This window comes from Tursiops truncatus, chromosome X, assembly GCF_011762595.2.
Source record: "Tursiops truncatus isolate mTurTru1 chromosome X, mTurTru1.mat.Y, whole genome shotgun sequence".
Taxonomy (NCBI): domain Eukaryota; kingdom Metazoa; phylum Chordata; class Mammalia; order Artiodactyla; family Delphinidae; genus Tursiops; species Tursiops truncatus.
In genome coordinates, this window is record NC_047055.1 from 2,742,116 (window position 1) to 2,759,745 (window position 17,630).

General features: G+C 40.5%; 1 protein-coding gene across 1 annotated transcript in view; it reads left to right on the top strand.

Moving 5' to 3' along the window:
- The window catches only part of GABRA3 (gamma-aminobutyric acid type A receptor subunit alpha3), a 151,687-nt gene that overhangs the window by 109,251 nt on the left and 24,806 nt on the right, over positions 1-17,630 (top strand). Inside the window, exon 6 of the mRNA XM_019939255.3 lies at positions 5,859-6,002. Coding sequence (XP_019794814.2) covers positions 5,859-6,002 — 144 coding nt within the window. The remainder of the gene's footprint in view (positions 1-5,858; positions 6,003-17,630) is intronic.

Consider the following 17,630-nt stretch of genomic DNA (forward strand, 5'->3'; position numbering starts at 1 on the left):
CCAAAACAGCAGATGACACTTTCTTCTAAGTGCACATGGAACATTCTCCAGGATAGATCACATCTTGTGTCACAAATCAAGCCTCAGTAAATTGAAGAAAATTGAAAACATATCAAGCATCTTTTCTGACCACAACACTATGAGATTAGAAATGAAGTACAGGGGAAAAAACGTAAAAAACACAAACACATGGAAGCTAAACAATACGTTACTAAATAACCAAGAGAACACTGAAGAACTCAAAGAGGAAATCAAAAAATACCTAGAGACAAATGACAATGAAAACATGACAATCCAAAAGGGAAGTTTATAGCTATACAAGCCTACCTCAAGAAACAAGAAAAATCTCAAATAAACAATCTCACCTTACACCTAAAGGAACTAGAGAAAGAAGAACAAACAAAACCCAAAATTAGCAGAAGGAAAGAAATCATAAAGATCAGAGCAGAAATAAATGAAATACAAACAAAGAAAACAGTAGCAAAGATCAATAAAACTAAAAGCTGGTTCTTTGAGAAGATAAACAAAATTGATAAACCATTAGCCAGACTCATCAAGAAAAAGAAGGAGAGGACTCAAATCAATAAAATTAGAAATGAAAAAGGAGAAGTTACAACAGACACCGCAGAAATACAAAGCATCCTAAGGGACTACTACAAGCACCTCTATGCCAATAAAATGGACAACCTGGAAGAAATGGAAAAATTCTTAGAAAGGTATAACATTCCAAGACTGAACCAGGAAGAAATAGAAAATATGAACAGACCAATCACATGTAATGAAATTGAAACTGTGATTAAAAATCTTCCAACAAGCAAAAGTCCAGGACCAGATGGCTTCACAGGTGAATTCTATCAAACATTTAGAGAAGAGTTAACACCCATCCTTCTCAAACTCTTCCAAAAAATTGCAGAGGAAGGAACACTCCCGAATTCATTCTATGAGGCCACCATCACCCTGATACCAATACCAGACAAAGATACTACAAAAAAAGAAAATTACAGAGCAATATCACTGATGAATATAGATGCAAAAATACTGAACAACATACTAGCAAACAGAATCCAAAAACACATTAAAAGGATCATACACCATGATCAAGTGGGATTTATCCCAGGGATGCAAGGATTCTTCAATATATGCAAATCAATCAATGTGATACACCATATTAACAAATTGAAGAATAAAAACCATATGATCATCTCAATAGATGCAGGAAAAGTTTTTGAAAAAATTCAACAGCCATTTAAGATAAAAACCCTCCAGAAAGTGGGCATAGAGGGAACCTACCTCAACATAATAAAGGCCATATATGACAAACCCACAGCAAACATCATTCTCAATGGTGAAAAACTGAAAGCATTTCCTCTAAGATCAGGAACAAGACAAGGATGTCCACTCTCAACAGTATTATTCAACATAGTTTTGGAAGTCCTAGTCATGGCAATCAGAGAAGAAAAAGAAATAAAAGGAATACAAATTGGAAAAGAAGAAGTAAAACTGTCACTGTTTGCAGATGACATGATACTATACACAGAGAATCCTAAAAATGCCACCAGAAAACTACTAGAGCTAATCAATGAATTTGGTAAGTTGCAGGATACAAAATTAATGCACAGAACTCTCTTGCATTCCTATACACTAATGATGAATTATCTGAAAGAGAAATTAAGGAAACACTCCCATTTACCATTGCAACAAAAAGAATAAAATATCTAGGAATAAACCTAGCTAGGGAGACAAACGACCTGTATGCAGAAAACTATAAGACACTGATGAAAGAAATTAAAGATTATACCAACAGATGGAGAGATATACCATGTTCTTGGATTGGAAGAGTCAATATTGTGGAAATGACTATACTACCCAAAGCAATCTACAGATTCAATGCAATCCCTATCAAATTGCCAATGGCATTTTTTATGGAACTAGAAGAAAAAGTCTTAAAATTTATATGGAGACACAAAAGACCCCAAATAGCCAAAGAGGTCTTGAGGGAAAAAAACGGAGCTGGAGGAATCAGACTCCCTGACTTCAGACTATACTGCAAAGCTACAGTAATCAAGACAGTATGGTACTGGCACAAAAACAGAAACACAGATCAATGGAACAAGATAGGAAGCCCAGAGGTAAACCCACGCACCTATGGTCAACTAATCTGTGACAAAGGAGGCAAGGATATACAATTGAGAAAAGACAGTCTCTTCAGTAAGTGGTGCTGGGAAAACTGGACAGCTACATGTAAAAGAATTAAATTAGTACACTCCCTAACACCATACACGAAAGTAAACTCAAAATGGATTAGAGACTTAAATGTAAGACCGAACACTATAAAACTCTTAGAGGAAAACATAGGAAGAACACTCTTTGACATAAATCACAAAATCTTTTTTGATCCACCTCCTAGAGTAATGGAAATAAAAACAAAAATAAACAAATAGGACCTAATGAAACTTAAATGTTTCTGCACAGCAAAGGAAACCATAAATAAGACGAACAGACAACCCTCAGAACGGGAGAAAATATTTGCAAACGAAGCAACTGACAAAGGATTAATCTCCAAAATATATAAACAGCCCCTGCAGCTCAATATTAAAGAAACAAACAGCCCAATACAAAAATGGGCAGAAAACCTAAATAGACATTTCTCCAAAGAAGACATACAGATGGCCAAGAAGCACATGAAAAGCTGCTCAACATCACTAATTATTAGAGAAATGCAAATCAAATCTACAATGAGGTATCACCTCACACCAGTTATAATGGGCATCATCAGAAAATCTACAAACAACAAATGGTGGAGAGGGTGCAGAGAAAAGGGAATCCTCTTGCACTGTTGGTTGGGATGTAAATTGATACAACCACTATGGAGAACAGTATGGAGGTTCTTAAAAAACTAAAAATAGAATTACCATATGATCCAGCAATCCCACTACTGGGTATATACCCAGAGAAAATCATAATTCCAAAAGACACATGCACCCCAATGTTCATTGCAGCACTATTTACAATAGCCAGGTCATGGAAGTAACCTAAATGCCCATCAACAGACGAATGGATAAAGAAGATGTGGTACATATATACAATGGAGTATTACTCAGCCATAAAAAGGAACGAAATTGGGTCATTTGTTGAGACGTGGATGGATCTAGAGACTGTCATACAGCGTGAAGTAAGTCAGAAAGAGAAAAACAAATATTGTATATTAACGCATGTATGTGGAACCTAGAACTATGGTACAGATGAACCGGTTTTCAGGGCAGACATTGAGACACAGATGTAGAGAACAAATGTATGGACACCATGGGGGGAAAGCTGCCGGGGGCTGGGGATGGTGGTGTGATGAATTGGGTGATTGTGATTGACATGTATACACTGATGTGTATAAAATTGATGACTAATAAGAAACTGCTGTATAAAAAAATAAAAATAAACAAAAGAAGACATATACAGGTAATTATATGTTTAGGCATAGTAGAACCCAAACATATATATTAAGGTTAGAAGGCACTGGGGAAAATGAGAGGACAAGGACCTTGTGAAATCACATTTTATTAATAGCCTTGTGATAGTCCTCACTTAATAGTCTTAGTATAAGTTTTAGGTGTGTGAGAAGAGTCCTGAGGAGATGATATCCCTTTCTTCTTGGTGATTGTAGTTTAAAGATCTCAATTTTAGTTGGGAGCCCTAGATACCCCATAGGCAGCAGAGGATGCTTTGTTTCCAAAACAGAATCACAAAAGACCACAGCCATCCATAGGGGAAAACCTCGAGACAAGAGGTTACAAGTTGGTGGTTTGCAGATGTCATTTATTTGATCTATACAGTGTTAGTAACCTTCAAAATTATCCTCCAAGATTTGAAATTTGGGAGATGTCATACAAAATTCCAGATTTGTTTATTATTTTATGAAATCAGAAGATTGGACTCAAATCCCCACCTGGCCACAAACAGCTGGGGCTGAGTAGTGGCTGTCCCTTGTATGTGGGCACTTTCTGCTCTCTCCCTGAAAACAAGGTCTAATGTCAGTTGCCATTAATCAACTCACTTAATTGATAGATTTAAGAGCTCCTAGTTGAATTAAGAGGAAAGTGACATAGTTCTTGTACCCATAGCTGTAAAAATTTAAAATAAATAAATTAAAGATAGACTGAAAGGACTATTTCAAAAAAGGTGGCAAGTTTGCATTTCCTAATAAAAATGAAGACTATTTATACACTGTTTCTATGCATACACAGTATGCTTTTGTTGAAAAATAAAACTTCAGATATCAACATTATGCAGTCCATTATAAGAACCATAATTGATATATTAAAAAAGATGTACAATGAAAATCTTAATTTTGTTAAATAGACTGAAAGTTCAACAGGTTTTGTATTTGAATATATACATTAAGTGTTGCTGCTGGGAAAAGCAGTTATGCATTAATTAAGCAATATACCTTCACAGGCATCAAAATATTTTATAGACACAAGATTCATAAAAATGTCTTTAATTGCAGTAGAAATTATACATTGAACCAGAAGTATTTTTGTCAGTGAGTTGAAGAAATGACTGAGACCATATACAGGGCACATTATGTTTAAAAGTTAGATTTCCTGTGGCATTTTCTTTTGTCACTTATGATAGTTATGTGTATTTTCTCATAATTTCAAAGAGAATTTTGATGTGAATGAACAACTTTTGGGCATGTTGTCCATTATAAGCAAATCAGAAAATGGTTTACTTGAATATATTGAAAAAAGTCCTAAAAAATGTAACATAAGCAGATCACAATTAATATATGTAAGTGTTAATGTCAGACTTTTATGAAATACATATCCAGCATTGCAAAGTTTTGTATTTGCTTTGTGGTAAAAGGTTTAAGTAGAGCATATTATGGACATAATAGCTGCCACCATGAGCTGGATACCTCCCAATGACTTGAACAATAAACAGCTCAAAAATGAATGAAGAGGAGCAGTATGAGCAGTATGGTTGTCAGTTTCCCTATGAGCCTAGATATCTGAGTTAGGGCAAAGTGCTCACCCCAAATATAAAACCCACTGTGCAAAGAGTTAATCTGTGTCTGGAAAGAAAGCAACTCTATTCTTTTAAGATACTGACTAAAACTAAATAACCTTACTCCTCATTCCCTCACCGTTTCCTTACCCACACCCCTGTTAAAATTAATCTGTACTAAATTCTGTACTCAACATTGGAATTCCAAATACAAGACCTGCCATTAATACCCTGATGCAGAAGAAATGGTGGCAGGTTTCTGGTTTGCAAAATTAAAGTGGTAATACATTTCAAAATAAAACTGTAATCATTAATTATTGCTTTTTTAATTTGTAATTTTTCACTTTTAATTTAAAACATCCCCAGTATGATATTTTACATTATTTCATATGTTCACCCCATAATTAGTTAAAGAAAATTGTATTACATTTCTAGCAGTTTATTTTTCCTACAAGTAGCCTGATTTGGTCATTTAAGATACCTCTCTAGTTCCTGTGGGCATTTGAATTTGTGACATCTGCATTAGGTAATATTTTAACCATTCCTCCCCTTGCCCCTACTCTCTATCCTCCAAGAGAAGGAAAAGTTTAACAATTTATTGGCAGTCCAGAAGACTGTGAGTCATTGAAGCAAGTGACCACTTTGGGTTTATTTCTGTGTGTCCAGCATAAACTGTTAGTAATTGTTCAACAAGTACTTAATACATGCATGGATAAATGTACTTCAGTTGAAGATATACCACATACCTAAAACTCTTTTGGGATGGAAGTTGTATTTCAATCTCATGCAAGTTTAGTATCAAAAATAATCATTTTCCTTTCCCTTCACTTCTCCTTCTTGACTTTTTTCTGCCTTAGATGCCTATACAACAGCCGAAGTAGTTTACTCTTGGACTCTTGGGAAGAACAAATCTGTGGAAGTGGCACAGGATGGCTCTCGACTGAATCAATATGACCTGCTGGGCCATGTTGTTGGGACAGAAATAATCCGGTCTAGTACAGGTATTTATTTATTTTATTTAGCAAGCATTTTTGTAACCTGTACCACATACCAGTCACTGTTTTAAGTGCTTATAATAACTTATGTTAATAAAACAGTCTTGTGAGGTAGGTACTATTATCTTAAGGAAACTGAGGCATACAGATGTTTAGTAATTTGTTCCATGTCACAGTTATGTAATGTCAGAGCCAAGATCTGAACCCAGGCAGATTGGCTTCCAAGATCATGCTTTTAACCATGATGCCCTGCTGTCTCTTCGTGAGTTAGGTCGAGGTCATTAGGGCTGGACTGTGGTAGAAGAGAAAGCAGAGGGAAGCCATGATAGTGGGAGAGCTAAACTTTGATCCTAAAGTTTTCATGAAGATATTTGCTTAACTCCGCCAATACAGAGGTGGCAATGTAATAACCCCAGGAGGGTCCAGAACACAGCCAGGAGGTCCAGGAATGAGCCATGGAATTATTTTCTTAAATGAATCACCCATTTCAGAAACAAGTGTGTCTGGCAAACATTGCCAGGTCCTCTCAATGGCTCTTCCTTGGATATTGATAAATGGTATTTAGAGGCTTGTTCTGTAGCCTTAAGTCCTATCTATTTGGAAACTGACCAGTTGTAGGGGCCTGAGGAAGGACACACCCTGAATCCCAACTAACTTTAGGGTATTTGACAAAATGGAGTATATCTTAGGGGCCCACATATCTTACAATATTTTTTGCCATGAAAGGGTGGGAACTTTCAACACTTGTCTCCATGGAAGATCTCTGAATCCACAATTATAAATGAAGTAGGGTACTCTTGTCCTTTTTTTCATTAGCTGGGCACTGCTGTTCCCTCTCATAGTGTTACAGTATGTCTGTGGTCTGTTCTCCCTCCATCCTAGGACCAGGGGCTAGAATGTAAAAAAAAGCAGCATTTGAAATGGATTTAAAGGACAACAGGATTTAGAGATTTGGAACTTGGTGTGGGGAAAGGCTATTCTTTTTCTTTTTTTTTTTTTTTTTGTGCGGTACGCGGGCCTCTCACTGTTGTGGCCTCTCCCGTTGCGGAGCACAGGCTCCGGATGCGCAGGCTCAGCGGCCGTGGCTCACGGGCCCAGCCGCTCCGCGGCATGTGGCATTTTCCTGGACCGGGGCACGAACCCGTGTCCCCTGCATTGGCAGGCGGACTCTCAACCACTGCGCCACCAGGGAAGCCCGAAAGGCTATTCTTGAGAATGGCAATACAGAGTTTCAAAAGACCAGAGGTTTGTGAGAACATGATCTCTTGGAGAAGGTCAGCTGATCTGTGGGGGTGAGGAGAAAGTACCCACCTGGCCAGTTCTGTTCTCTCCAAGCAGGTAGAGGGAGGAGGACCTTTAGTGCCTGCATGTACAAAGTGTATTTTTACTGTCCTACTGTGACCCTTGCATTTTTGAGCAGAAGCCACCTCCTGCTGTGGGGTGCCGCTGCTGCTGCAAATGACCTCCCATCTGAGATCAGACCCTCCCCTCCCTCCCACCCCAGCCTGTAAGCAAAGAGTATCCAGGCTCCTGATGAAGGCTCTGTGCATCCCAGCACAGCAAGGCAGACCCCTAGAGACCAAGGGTAACCCAGGGGCCCTGGAGGTCCACTCCGTAGAAGGGAGAGAATTCCTGGGGCTATAGCATCTGTTCACTCTCCTGACTTCCCCATCCCTCCTTAGCACTGCTCACCTGGTATCAACTTTTGAGACCCATCATTAGCAATTCAAGCAGCCCCATTTCATTTGGTTAAGCCACTGTTTGTTTAGTCTTTATCACACGTTCATGATAGAAAAATTAGAAATATCAGAGGAACAAAAAATGTAAATTAAAATATTCTTTAATTCCACCATCTAGAAAAAAACTTTTTAGAAGAATTTTGTGCATTAACTGATTATTATACATTTTGGTGTGTAACCTTTAAGAAGGTTCTCTTTGCACTTTTAATATAAATATGTTTTTATATAAATGGGGCCATAATATTGATACTGTTTTATAAGCTGTTTTTTATGTAATTTTATATTGTAAGCATGTTTTCTTGTTACTAAGTGTACAGGATCCAAATAAAATGTACACACAAGCTAGTGATATATTTTTATTATTAATTAATTAATTTATTTTTGCTGTGTTGGGTCTTCGTTTCTGTGCGAGGGCTTTCTCTAGTTGCGGCAAGTGGGGGCCACTCTTCATCGCGGTGCGCGGGCCTCTCACTATCACGGCCTCTCTTGTTGCAGAGCACAGGCTCCAGACGCGCAGGCTCAGTAGTTGTGGCTCACGGGCCTAGTTGCTCCGCGGCATGTGGGATCCTCCCAGACCAGGGCTCGAACCCGTGTCCCCTGAATTCGCAGGCAGATTCTCAACCACTGTGCCACCAGGGAAGCCCAGTGATATATTTTTATTCAGATATAATTGACATTAGTTTCAGGTGTACAACATTATGATTCAATATTTGTATGTATTATGAAATGATCACCACAGGAAGTCTAGTTAACGTCCATCACTATACATAGTTATAGAATTTTTTTCTTGTGATGAAAACTTTTAAGATCTACTCTTAACAGCTTTCAAATGTGTAGTATAGTATTCTAACTATAGTTACCATGTTGTACATAACACCCCAAGGACTTATTTACTTTACAGCTGGAAGTTTGTACCTTCTGTTTCCTTTCACCCATTTCACCTAACACCTACCCTTGGCTTCTGGCAACCAGTAATCTATTCTTTGTATCTATGAGCTTGGTTTTTTGTTCATTTTGTTTTGTTTTTTGGATTCCACATGTAAGTGAGATACAATATTTGTCTTGCTCTGTCTGACTTATTTCACTTAGCATAATGTCCCCAAGGTCCATCCATGTTGTTGCAAACTGCAAAAATTCTTTCTTTTTATGGTTGAATAATATTCCATTGTATCTGTATATACCACATCTTCTTTATCCATTCATCCATGGAGAGACACTTTGGTTGTTTCCATGTCTTGGCTATTGTAAATAATGCTGCAGTGAAGATGGAGGTGTATATATCTTTTTAAGCCAGTGTTCTCATTTTCTTCAGATAAATACCCATAAGTGGAATTGCTGGATCGTATAGTAGTTCCATTTTTATTTTTTAAAAAATATTTATTTATTTATCTATTTATTTATTTATTTGGCTGCACCAGGTCTTAGTTGTGGCATGCAGGATCTTTTAGTTGCAGCATGTGAACTCTTAGTTTTCTTGTTTGTTTGTTTTTGAGTTTTTTTTGCAGTACACAGGCATCTCACTGCTGTGGCCTCTCCCATTGCGGAGCACAGGCTCTGGACGCGCAGGCTCAGCGGCCATGGCTCATGGGCCCAGCTGCTCCACGGCATGTGGGAACTTCCTGGACTGGGGCACAAACCCGTGTCCCCTGCATCGGCAGGCGGACTCTCAACCACTGCACCACAAGGGAAGCCCACAGACTCTTAGTTTTGACATGTGGGATCTAGTTCCCTGACCAGGGATTGAAACCGGGCCCCCTGAATTGGGAGCGTGGAGTCTTAGCCACTGGACCACCAGGGAAGTCCCCCATTTTTAATTTTTTGAGGAAACTCCATACTGTTTTCCATAGTAGTTGCAGCAGTATACATTCCCACCAAGAGTACATGAGGGTTTCCATTTCCACACATCCTCACCAACATTTGTTTTTTGTTGTTAGTTCTAAGTAGTTAGTAATAATATTTTAACAATTAGAATGGGCATATATTAATTATTACCTGTTTTAGTTTTACTCTAAATTTAAAAAGAAAATTAAAAGGCCATCATCTGAGGCCACAGCCAGCCTTCTTGACAATGATAAGTGTTGCTATCAGTGGGAAGCATAGCATTTCACTGTGAAACTCAATAATATCTTCATCTTACTGGATCATAATCCATTTAACCAATTACCTATGATTATTTTCCGTTTTAATGCTATAAAGAACACTGCAAAGACCTTCTTTTTCCATATAGCATTTTGTTCCTATGTAATTACCTGCCTAGGATAAAAACAAAATATTGAGATTGCTCTTTCAGAAAGTAGACACATTTAAAAATTTTTAAATACATATTGACAAATTGCCATTCTAAAAGGTGAAACAGTTCACACTCTCATTATCAGTTTCCCTTCACTCTTGGCAATGCAGATGTTATGGATTGAATTATGTCTCCCCAAAAGATATGTTGAAATCCTGCACCCTAGTGCCTCAGAATGTGACCTTATTTGAAAGTAGGGTTATTGCAGATATTAGATTATAATAGCAAATTAGTTTTGTAAACATGATACAATGTATATCAGTAAACTATGCAGGTGTAAGAAGGAATGAGGAAGTTCAATGGGAATATCTTCAGGATATACTGTTGAGTGAAAATAGCAAATATAAAACCACCAAAGACTATAAGGATATATATTAGTATAGGAATAGTATTTCTAGAATATACACAAGAAGCTGTTAATTGTAGTTAAAGGAAGGAGAAATGAAATGGTTTGAAGGAGGTGGACTTTTTGCTGTATATTATTTGACACCCTTTGGTTTAGAAACCATATAAATATTACCTCACATAAATGTATATTGTTTTCATGTGACTATAAATTATGGGCATTCCTTTCTGAATTCTGGTATGCTCCTCTATGTGGGGTCCAACATACTAATGGGAAGTTGGGCCAGAGAAAATCCCACAATCTGTGGGTGTTCTGTTTTGTATGAGTGGTTTTCTCTCTGAAAGCTGTCAGTACTCAGCATGAAGTAGTTCTAAGCAGAGAGCTCCTGCTCTTTGCTCCAGATTCAAACATGTGTTAAATAAATGAATGAAATTTCTCTAAATTGGTGGCTAGTTCTTCACACTGTTCCCTACTTCAGCACTGACTCCATTTTCCCTTATTTGCAATATTTACATTAATTTTCTAAGAGGAGCCTGATCTTATTTTTGCATCTTTCCTAGAAATTTGACCATTTGTTAGAAAAACTCTCATTACTGTCATTGTGTATATTATTTGTTTAGACTTGGAACATAGGTAAGTGAAGACAAATCAGAAAATAAGAGCAGCGTGGCAGGTGTGTTTTGACCCACCTGCAGATGCCATTCTGTGGGCGGGGGGGGGGGGCGCCAAAACCCCATGACTGCTTAGCCAGAGCAGCAGTTGACCCCTGAGGTCACCATTTTGGTGCAGTGAGGCAACAGCCACCAAGGGACGTGGCCCTATTGCGTGGCTCACTGCCACTGGAAGAGGGCTCTGCTAGAGTTCTGCAGTTGGCTTGAGCTCTGCTGTTGGGCGGGGCTTTTGTATTTACTCCTCTGTATGCCAGAGCTGTGGGCTGCTCTCAGAGGTTGGGTTCCCTTGCAGTTGAATTTAGACTGCTGACTGTACTTTTGATCAGGCAATGATGCTGGCAGGGGACCTGATACCACCTCCAAGATTCGCACAATGTTGGCTATAAGGTATGCCATATTCCCTTGTGCTAGCTGACCCCAAATTATCTGGCCCTGCCAATTCCCAGAGCGTTCCCCATGAGGCAAAGCAGAAGTGGGCCTCCAGAGGAATGCCCAGGAAACCTGGATATCTGCCTTGGGTTCTCATTTCCCCACTGGAGAAACCATAGGCTCAGAGGTACCCTCTAGGTGCTGCACTGAGCTGGCCTGGGGGAAGGAAGAAGGTGACAAATTGATACCACTTCTGTTATCCTTCTAATGTCACTTTTCTTGGTTTTCATGCCCCAGATGGGTGCTGCTTCAGCTTTACTTCTTAGATCTGGGATTTTCACAAAGGTGTTCTCTTCTGTGGGTAGCTGCTAAACCTTCCTGATCTTAAATCACTCTCTTTGCTTCTTTGGAAGAGAAACAACAAGATAGAAATTGAAGGAAAGAAGGATAGAAAAGGAGAGGCTTAAGAAAATATATTCAGTTATTTAAAACAATGGCTAATTTGATAAGCTCTTGAAAAGTCCACTTGCTTTCCTTTCAGATCTACAGAATATAACTTATATAAAATATATAATAAATATTCATAAATATTAAATATTTTACATGATCAGATATAGGATTAATAGACAGGAAGGAATTCAGGTGTGTGAGACTAATATGCGGAAGGGGAGGAAATTCCCCAAGCTAATCAAAGTCCAACTATTGTTAAAAATAAATCTTCAGTGCCTCCTCAGCTGAGAAAAAGAGTGAACAGAAGGACAGGGAAAGAAAGCAGTTGAAATGTACACAGATAGGAGAGAGGGGGAGAAGGAGGAGAGAGGGGGAGGGGGTGGGGAACAAAGAAATAAAAGGATTGAAAAAGCGGCAGAGAGAAAAAAAAGCAATCCCAATGTTGTAATGAAGAAACTCTATAATTTTGTATGATAGTTCTTTGCTAAATTAAAACTAAGCCTACTTGTATTTTTCATGTTCACATAAACAAGCTAGAATGTGAATACACACAATATGGATTGTATATTGAGCTTTGGCTAACCAGATGGTGCTTCCTAGGCTTAGGTACAAGGGAGTGGGTGAGGTAGGAAAGTGGAAAATTGACTCATTTGGGAGACATACTGAAACCAAATGGGGGGGGGGGAGAGAGAGAGACAGAGAGAGAGAGAGAGAGAGAGAGAGAGGTGAAAAATAAGACGCTCTAACAAGAAAGGTAGTAGAGCAATCAGATTGCATGGACCTTTGGAGACTCTTTGGGGAAATTTGCCTTTTACTCTTTGAGAGATGGGAAACTATTGGGGAGCCTTAAGCAAAAGAAAGACTGAATCTGACTTTTATTATAATAGACTCATTTTGGCTGGTATGCTAAGAATGCATTGAAGGGGACAAGTACAGAGGCAAGGCACATTAGGAAGCTATTACAGTACTCTAAGTAAGAGATGATGGTAGCTTAGTCCAAAGTGGTAACAGCGGAAGTGGTGAGAAATGCTCAAATTATAAATATATTTTGAAGAACTGTCAATGTATCAATGTGCCCGTGTCTGCATTTGTGTATGCACACATGGAAACATGTACGAGGGAGGGAGAGGGAGTGGTCGATGATGTTAAAGATTTTGAAGAATTTTGATTTGTGCTCCTGAGAGCTACCATTTACTGAGATAGGAAAATCTGTTGGAAGGGATAGTTTGGAGGGGGTAGGAAATGGAGACAGTAAGAGCTAAGATTTGGACATGTTAGGTCAAGATACCTATTAGATCCCCAAGTGGTGATATCTAATGGGTAATGGAATATATAGGTGTAGAGCATTATAGGGAACCCTAGGTTTGCCATATCAAAGTACCATAAACTGAATGGCTTAAAACAACAGAGATTTATGTCTCCTAGTTCTGGAGGCTAGAAGTCTGAAGCCAAGGTGCTGGCTGGGTTGGTTGCTTCTGGAGGCTCCTTTTATACAGTAGAGGGGGAGGGGGAGGGGTCCACTGTAGTGCTGACCAATGACTGAGCAGGACCACTGACGGGTCGCTCATTGACAGTTGCTTACCTGGGGGAGGGGCCCACTGCAACACTGACCAATGGCTGAGCGGGGCTGCTATAGCTCACGCCTGCCCCACCACTATTACAATTCCCCACTGTCAATGTCCATTCCACAATCTTGTGGGAAAAGGGGTGACGATTTTTCTGGCTACTTCCCACTGAACAGGGGAGATGAGGGGGTGATTGTGAAGTGGAATTGATCAGTTTTGGGTCGAGAATATTCCTTAAAAATGTTAGTAAGCAATACAATTCTTTTTATCTACAACCATTTGAACCTGATGAAATTCCTTCTACAATGAAATTTTAATCTCAATACTTACTTTTTTTTTTTTTTTTTTGCGGTACGTGGGCCTCTCACCATTGTGGCCCCTCCCGTTGCGGAGCACAGGCTCCGGACGCGCAGGCTCAGCGGCCACGGCTCACGGGCCCAGCCGCTCCGCGGCATGTGGGATCCTCCCGGACCGGGGCACGAACCCGTGTCCCCTGCATTGGCAGGCGGACTCTCAACCACTGCGCCACCAGGGAAGCCCAATACTTACTCTTTTTGAAGAGCAATCTTAAGTCTTCTAAGGGTTCATAAACCCATTGCTCTCTAGGCCTGTCAGGAGTTGGGTCATTTTCTGATGACAGTGGTGCTGCTTTAACCCGAGTGTGATGAATCCATGGCTTTACTCCAGCTAACTTGACAGATGAGTGTGTGATAAGTAATACCACATGTGGTCCTGTCCACCTTGCGGTCAGCTGGTGCTCAGTCCCTTGTTCCCTCCAGGTTTTAAGGAGGACTCAGTTTCTGGGCTGGAAAGGATGTAACGTTACATCAGTTGTATGGGCACACCTGCTGGCAACAAACTCATGAACAGAGGTTAGTATAGTGCCCAGAGCTTTAACATAATTGGCAACTGCTAGATCTTTCAGAGCATTTATAGATTCTCCCACCTGGGCAGACACCTGGAATGGCCTACCATACAATATTTCAAAGGGTCTCAATTTAAGCCTGCTTCTGGGAGCCACTCTGATCCATAGCAGGGCAACTGGCAAGGCCTTATCCCAAGTTAAATTAGTCTCTTGACGTATTTTAGCAATGCTCCTTTTTAATGTATAATTCATTCTCTCGGTTTTTCCTGTTGATTGTAGTCTCCAGGATGAATGTATCTTCCAATTCATTTGCAGTGCTTTAGCCACTTGTTGGGTTATGCTAGAGACAAAAGCAGGCCCATTATCACTTTGAAGGGAGTTAGGCACTCCAGATCAGGGGATAATGTCCTTAAGGAGGACTCTAACCACTTTGGAGGCTTTTTCTGTCCTGGGGCAATATGCCTCCACCCTTCCTGAAAAAGTGTCCATAAATACTAGCAGGTACCTGAAATTTCCTGTGGCTCAAGGCATTTGAGTAAAGTCTATTTGCCAGTCCTCGGTGGGGTAGGTTCCTCTGTGCTGAGTCCCCATCTGGGGAAGTGTGACAGCAGTCTTTGTGTTATTTTTAGCATAAATCATGCAATTTTGAGTGACTTGCTGGATGGCCCTTTGTAGGTTAGGCCCCATTATATATATTTGAATCTGTTGTAAGGTGGCATCTCTCCCGTAATGGGCACTATTATGAAGGTGCTGCAGCACAGTGTCCAAGAGGGCCTCAGGAATCAAAACAATTCCTTGTACTTTACATTTCTAGCCAAGTGAGGTATGATCGAGAGTGAATCCCCACTCTTTGGCTCTCTCCTTCTCCTTTCCTGAATACACTGACTGGTATCTTGACAAGTCGATCTGTGGGAGAAGTGACCCTATCATGGATTGTTAACCCCATTTCTTTGCTGCTTTCTTTGCAGCTTGGTCAGCTAACGGACTGCCCTTTATTATATGAGTCTCACCCTTCTGGTGGCCTGGGCAGTGCATTACAGCCACTTGTGAGGGCTTATGGACTGCTTCTAATAGTGACAGGATTTCAGAAGCATGTTTTATGTCTTTATTGTTTGAAGTGAGAAGCCCCCTTTCTTTCCAGTTCACCCCGTGGGCATGCACCACAGAGAATGCATAGTGAGAGTCTGTGTATATATTTACTTGCTTCCCTTTAGCGAGGAGGTGGGGGGGCTCTTGTCAGAGCAATGATTTCTGCCTTCCCAGCTGAGCTCCCTGGGGGCAGGGCTTCTGCTTCAACAATCCTTTCAAGGGTTACCATCACATACCTAGTGCATCACCTACCTTGGTCCATGAAGCTGCTTCCATCGGTGAACAATTTCATATCTGGTTCAGCCAAGGTCTGCTAGAATACACTAGCTTGATGATTTGTAGGCAGTCGTGCTCTGGGGATTGTGCAACATCAATCCGGAGAGATGTGGCTGGATTTAGGGCTGAAGTGACCTGAAGTCTTACGTTGGGATTGTCCAGGAGAATGGCTTGGACTTTCCCATTCTCCCCGAAGTCAGCCAATAGCCCCCTTTCTGCTCCAGTAAAGAAAGGACATGGTGAGGAACATACACAGTGGTGGGTTGCCCCAGGGTAAACTTCTCAGCTTCCTGAAATATGTCACAAGTAGCTGCTACAGCTCGAAGGCAGAGGGGTCATCCCTTAACAGTCTGTTCTAGCCTGTCTTGAGAAGCAGGCAATAGGTTGAGGGCTATTCCCCGGAGTTTGAATTAACACCCCAAGACTTATGCCTTATCTCTCATGGACATACAATTTGAAAGGTTTCTTTAAGTCTGGTTGTTCCAAAGCCAGGGCTGAGACTGACTTTGTTTTTATTGTTTCAAAGGCTGTTTGGCATCCTGTAGTCCAAGTAAGGGGCTCAAAATCATGTCCCTTTAAAGCCTCACAGAGGGGCTTTACTATGAGCCCATAGTTTGGGATCCAAACCTGACAGAACCCTGCCATTCCCAGAAACCCCCTCAGCTGTCTGCAAGCCTTGAGTGTTCCCAAGCCTGCAATTTCCCGTTTTCTGTTACTCAAAAGACCCCACTGTCCTTGGGAAAGGACAAAGCCCAGATACGTGACTTGTTGCTTACATATTTGGGCTTTTTTCTGGGAGACCTTATATCCACAATTGGCCAAATAGTTTAGGGTTCTAATGGTATTTTATAGACACTTATCATATGTAGGGCCTGCTATAAGCAAATTGTCCCATATTGGAGTATAAGTCCTTCATCCAATATTAAGTTTCTAAGGTCCCTAGCCAACATTTCCCCAAACAAGGTAGGGGAATTCTTAAATCCTTGAGACAGGACTGTCCAACAATACTGTTAGACTACCTGTATTTCTGGGTCCTGCCATTCAAAAGCAAACAGTTGCTGTGATTCTTCTGCAATAGGAATGCAGAAAAAAGCATCCTTCAAGTCCAAACCTGAGAACCAGCTGTATTCTCCCAGAATAGTTGTAAGCAGAGTGTATGGATTAGGTACCACAGGGTGCAGATCTTGGACTATATCATTAATAGCCCTCAAGTCTTGGACAAAGCAATACCCGGCTGAGTTTGGCTTTTTGACCAGGAAAATAAGGCTGTTATATGGGGACAAGTTTTATTCAGTCCTATTTTCAAAAACTTTTCGAGAATTGGCTGAATTTCCTTTTGGGCCTCTTGCCTCAGAGGGTATTGTTTTAGATTAGGTGTCCCAGCATCCCTTTTCAATGGGATTTGTATCGGCCATGTGTTTTTGGCCTTCCCTGGGGTGCCATCAGTCCATACTTGTGGCCTCACCTTTTCATAGACCTCAGGGGGAAAGAGCTCTGTCTCCTTTTCTGGGACATCCATAAGTGCCATCTGTAGGCTTATAGCGTACTGTGGTGGGACCCTGATGTCAAGCTGTCCTGGCGAAAAAGTTAAGTTACTAGAGCATTTAATTTACAAAGGAGATCTCGGCCCAGAAGAGTGACTGGACACACTGGCATATATAAGAAACTGTGTTTCGGGGTGAGGTCCCCTAATTGGCATTCTAGAGGTTGTAAGAAAACGATTTTGTACTTCTCCAGAAACTCCTGTGACCAGGATGGATTGAGATGTTTTCTGTGCCACCTTGGTGTTTACCACAGAGTATGTTGCACCTGTATCTATCAGAAAGTCAGTCAACTTGGCCCCCACTGTCAAAGTTACCTGGGGCTCCTGTGGGGAAATTGAAATTGGACGCCTCAAGTCCAAGGGAGCCCCGGGCCTCTTCATTCATTATCAGAATGTTCCTCCCTTTCTACCATATGAGAGGCTCCTATCTT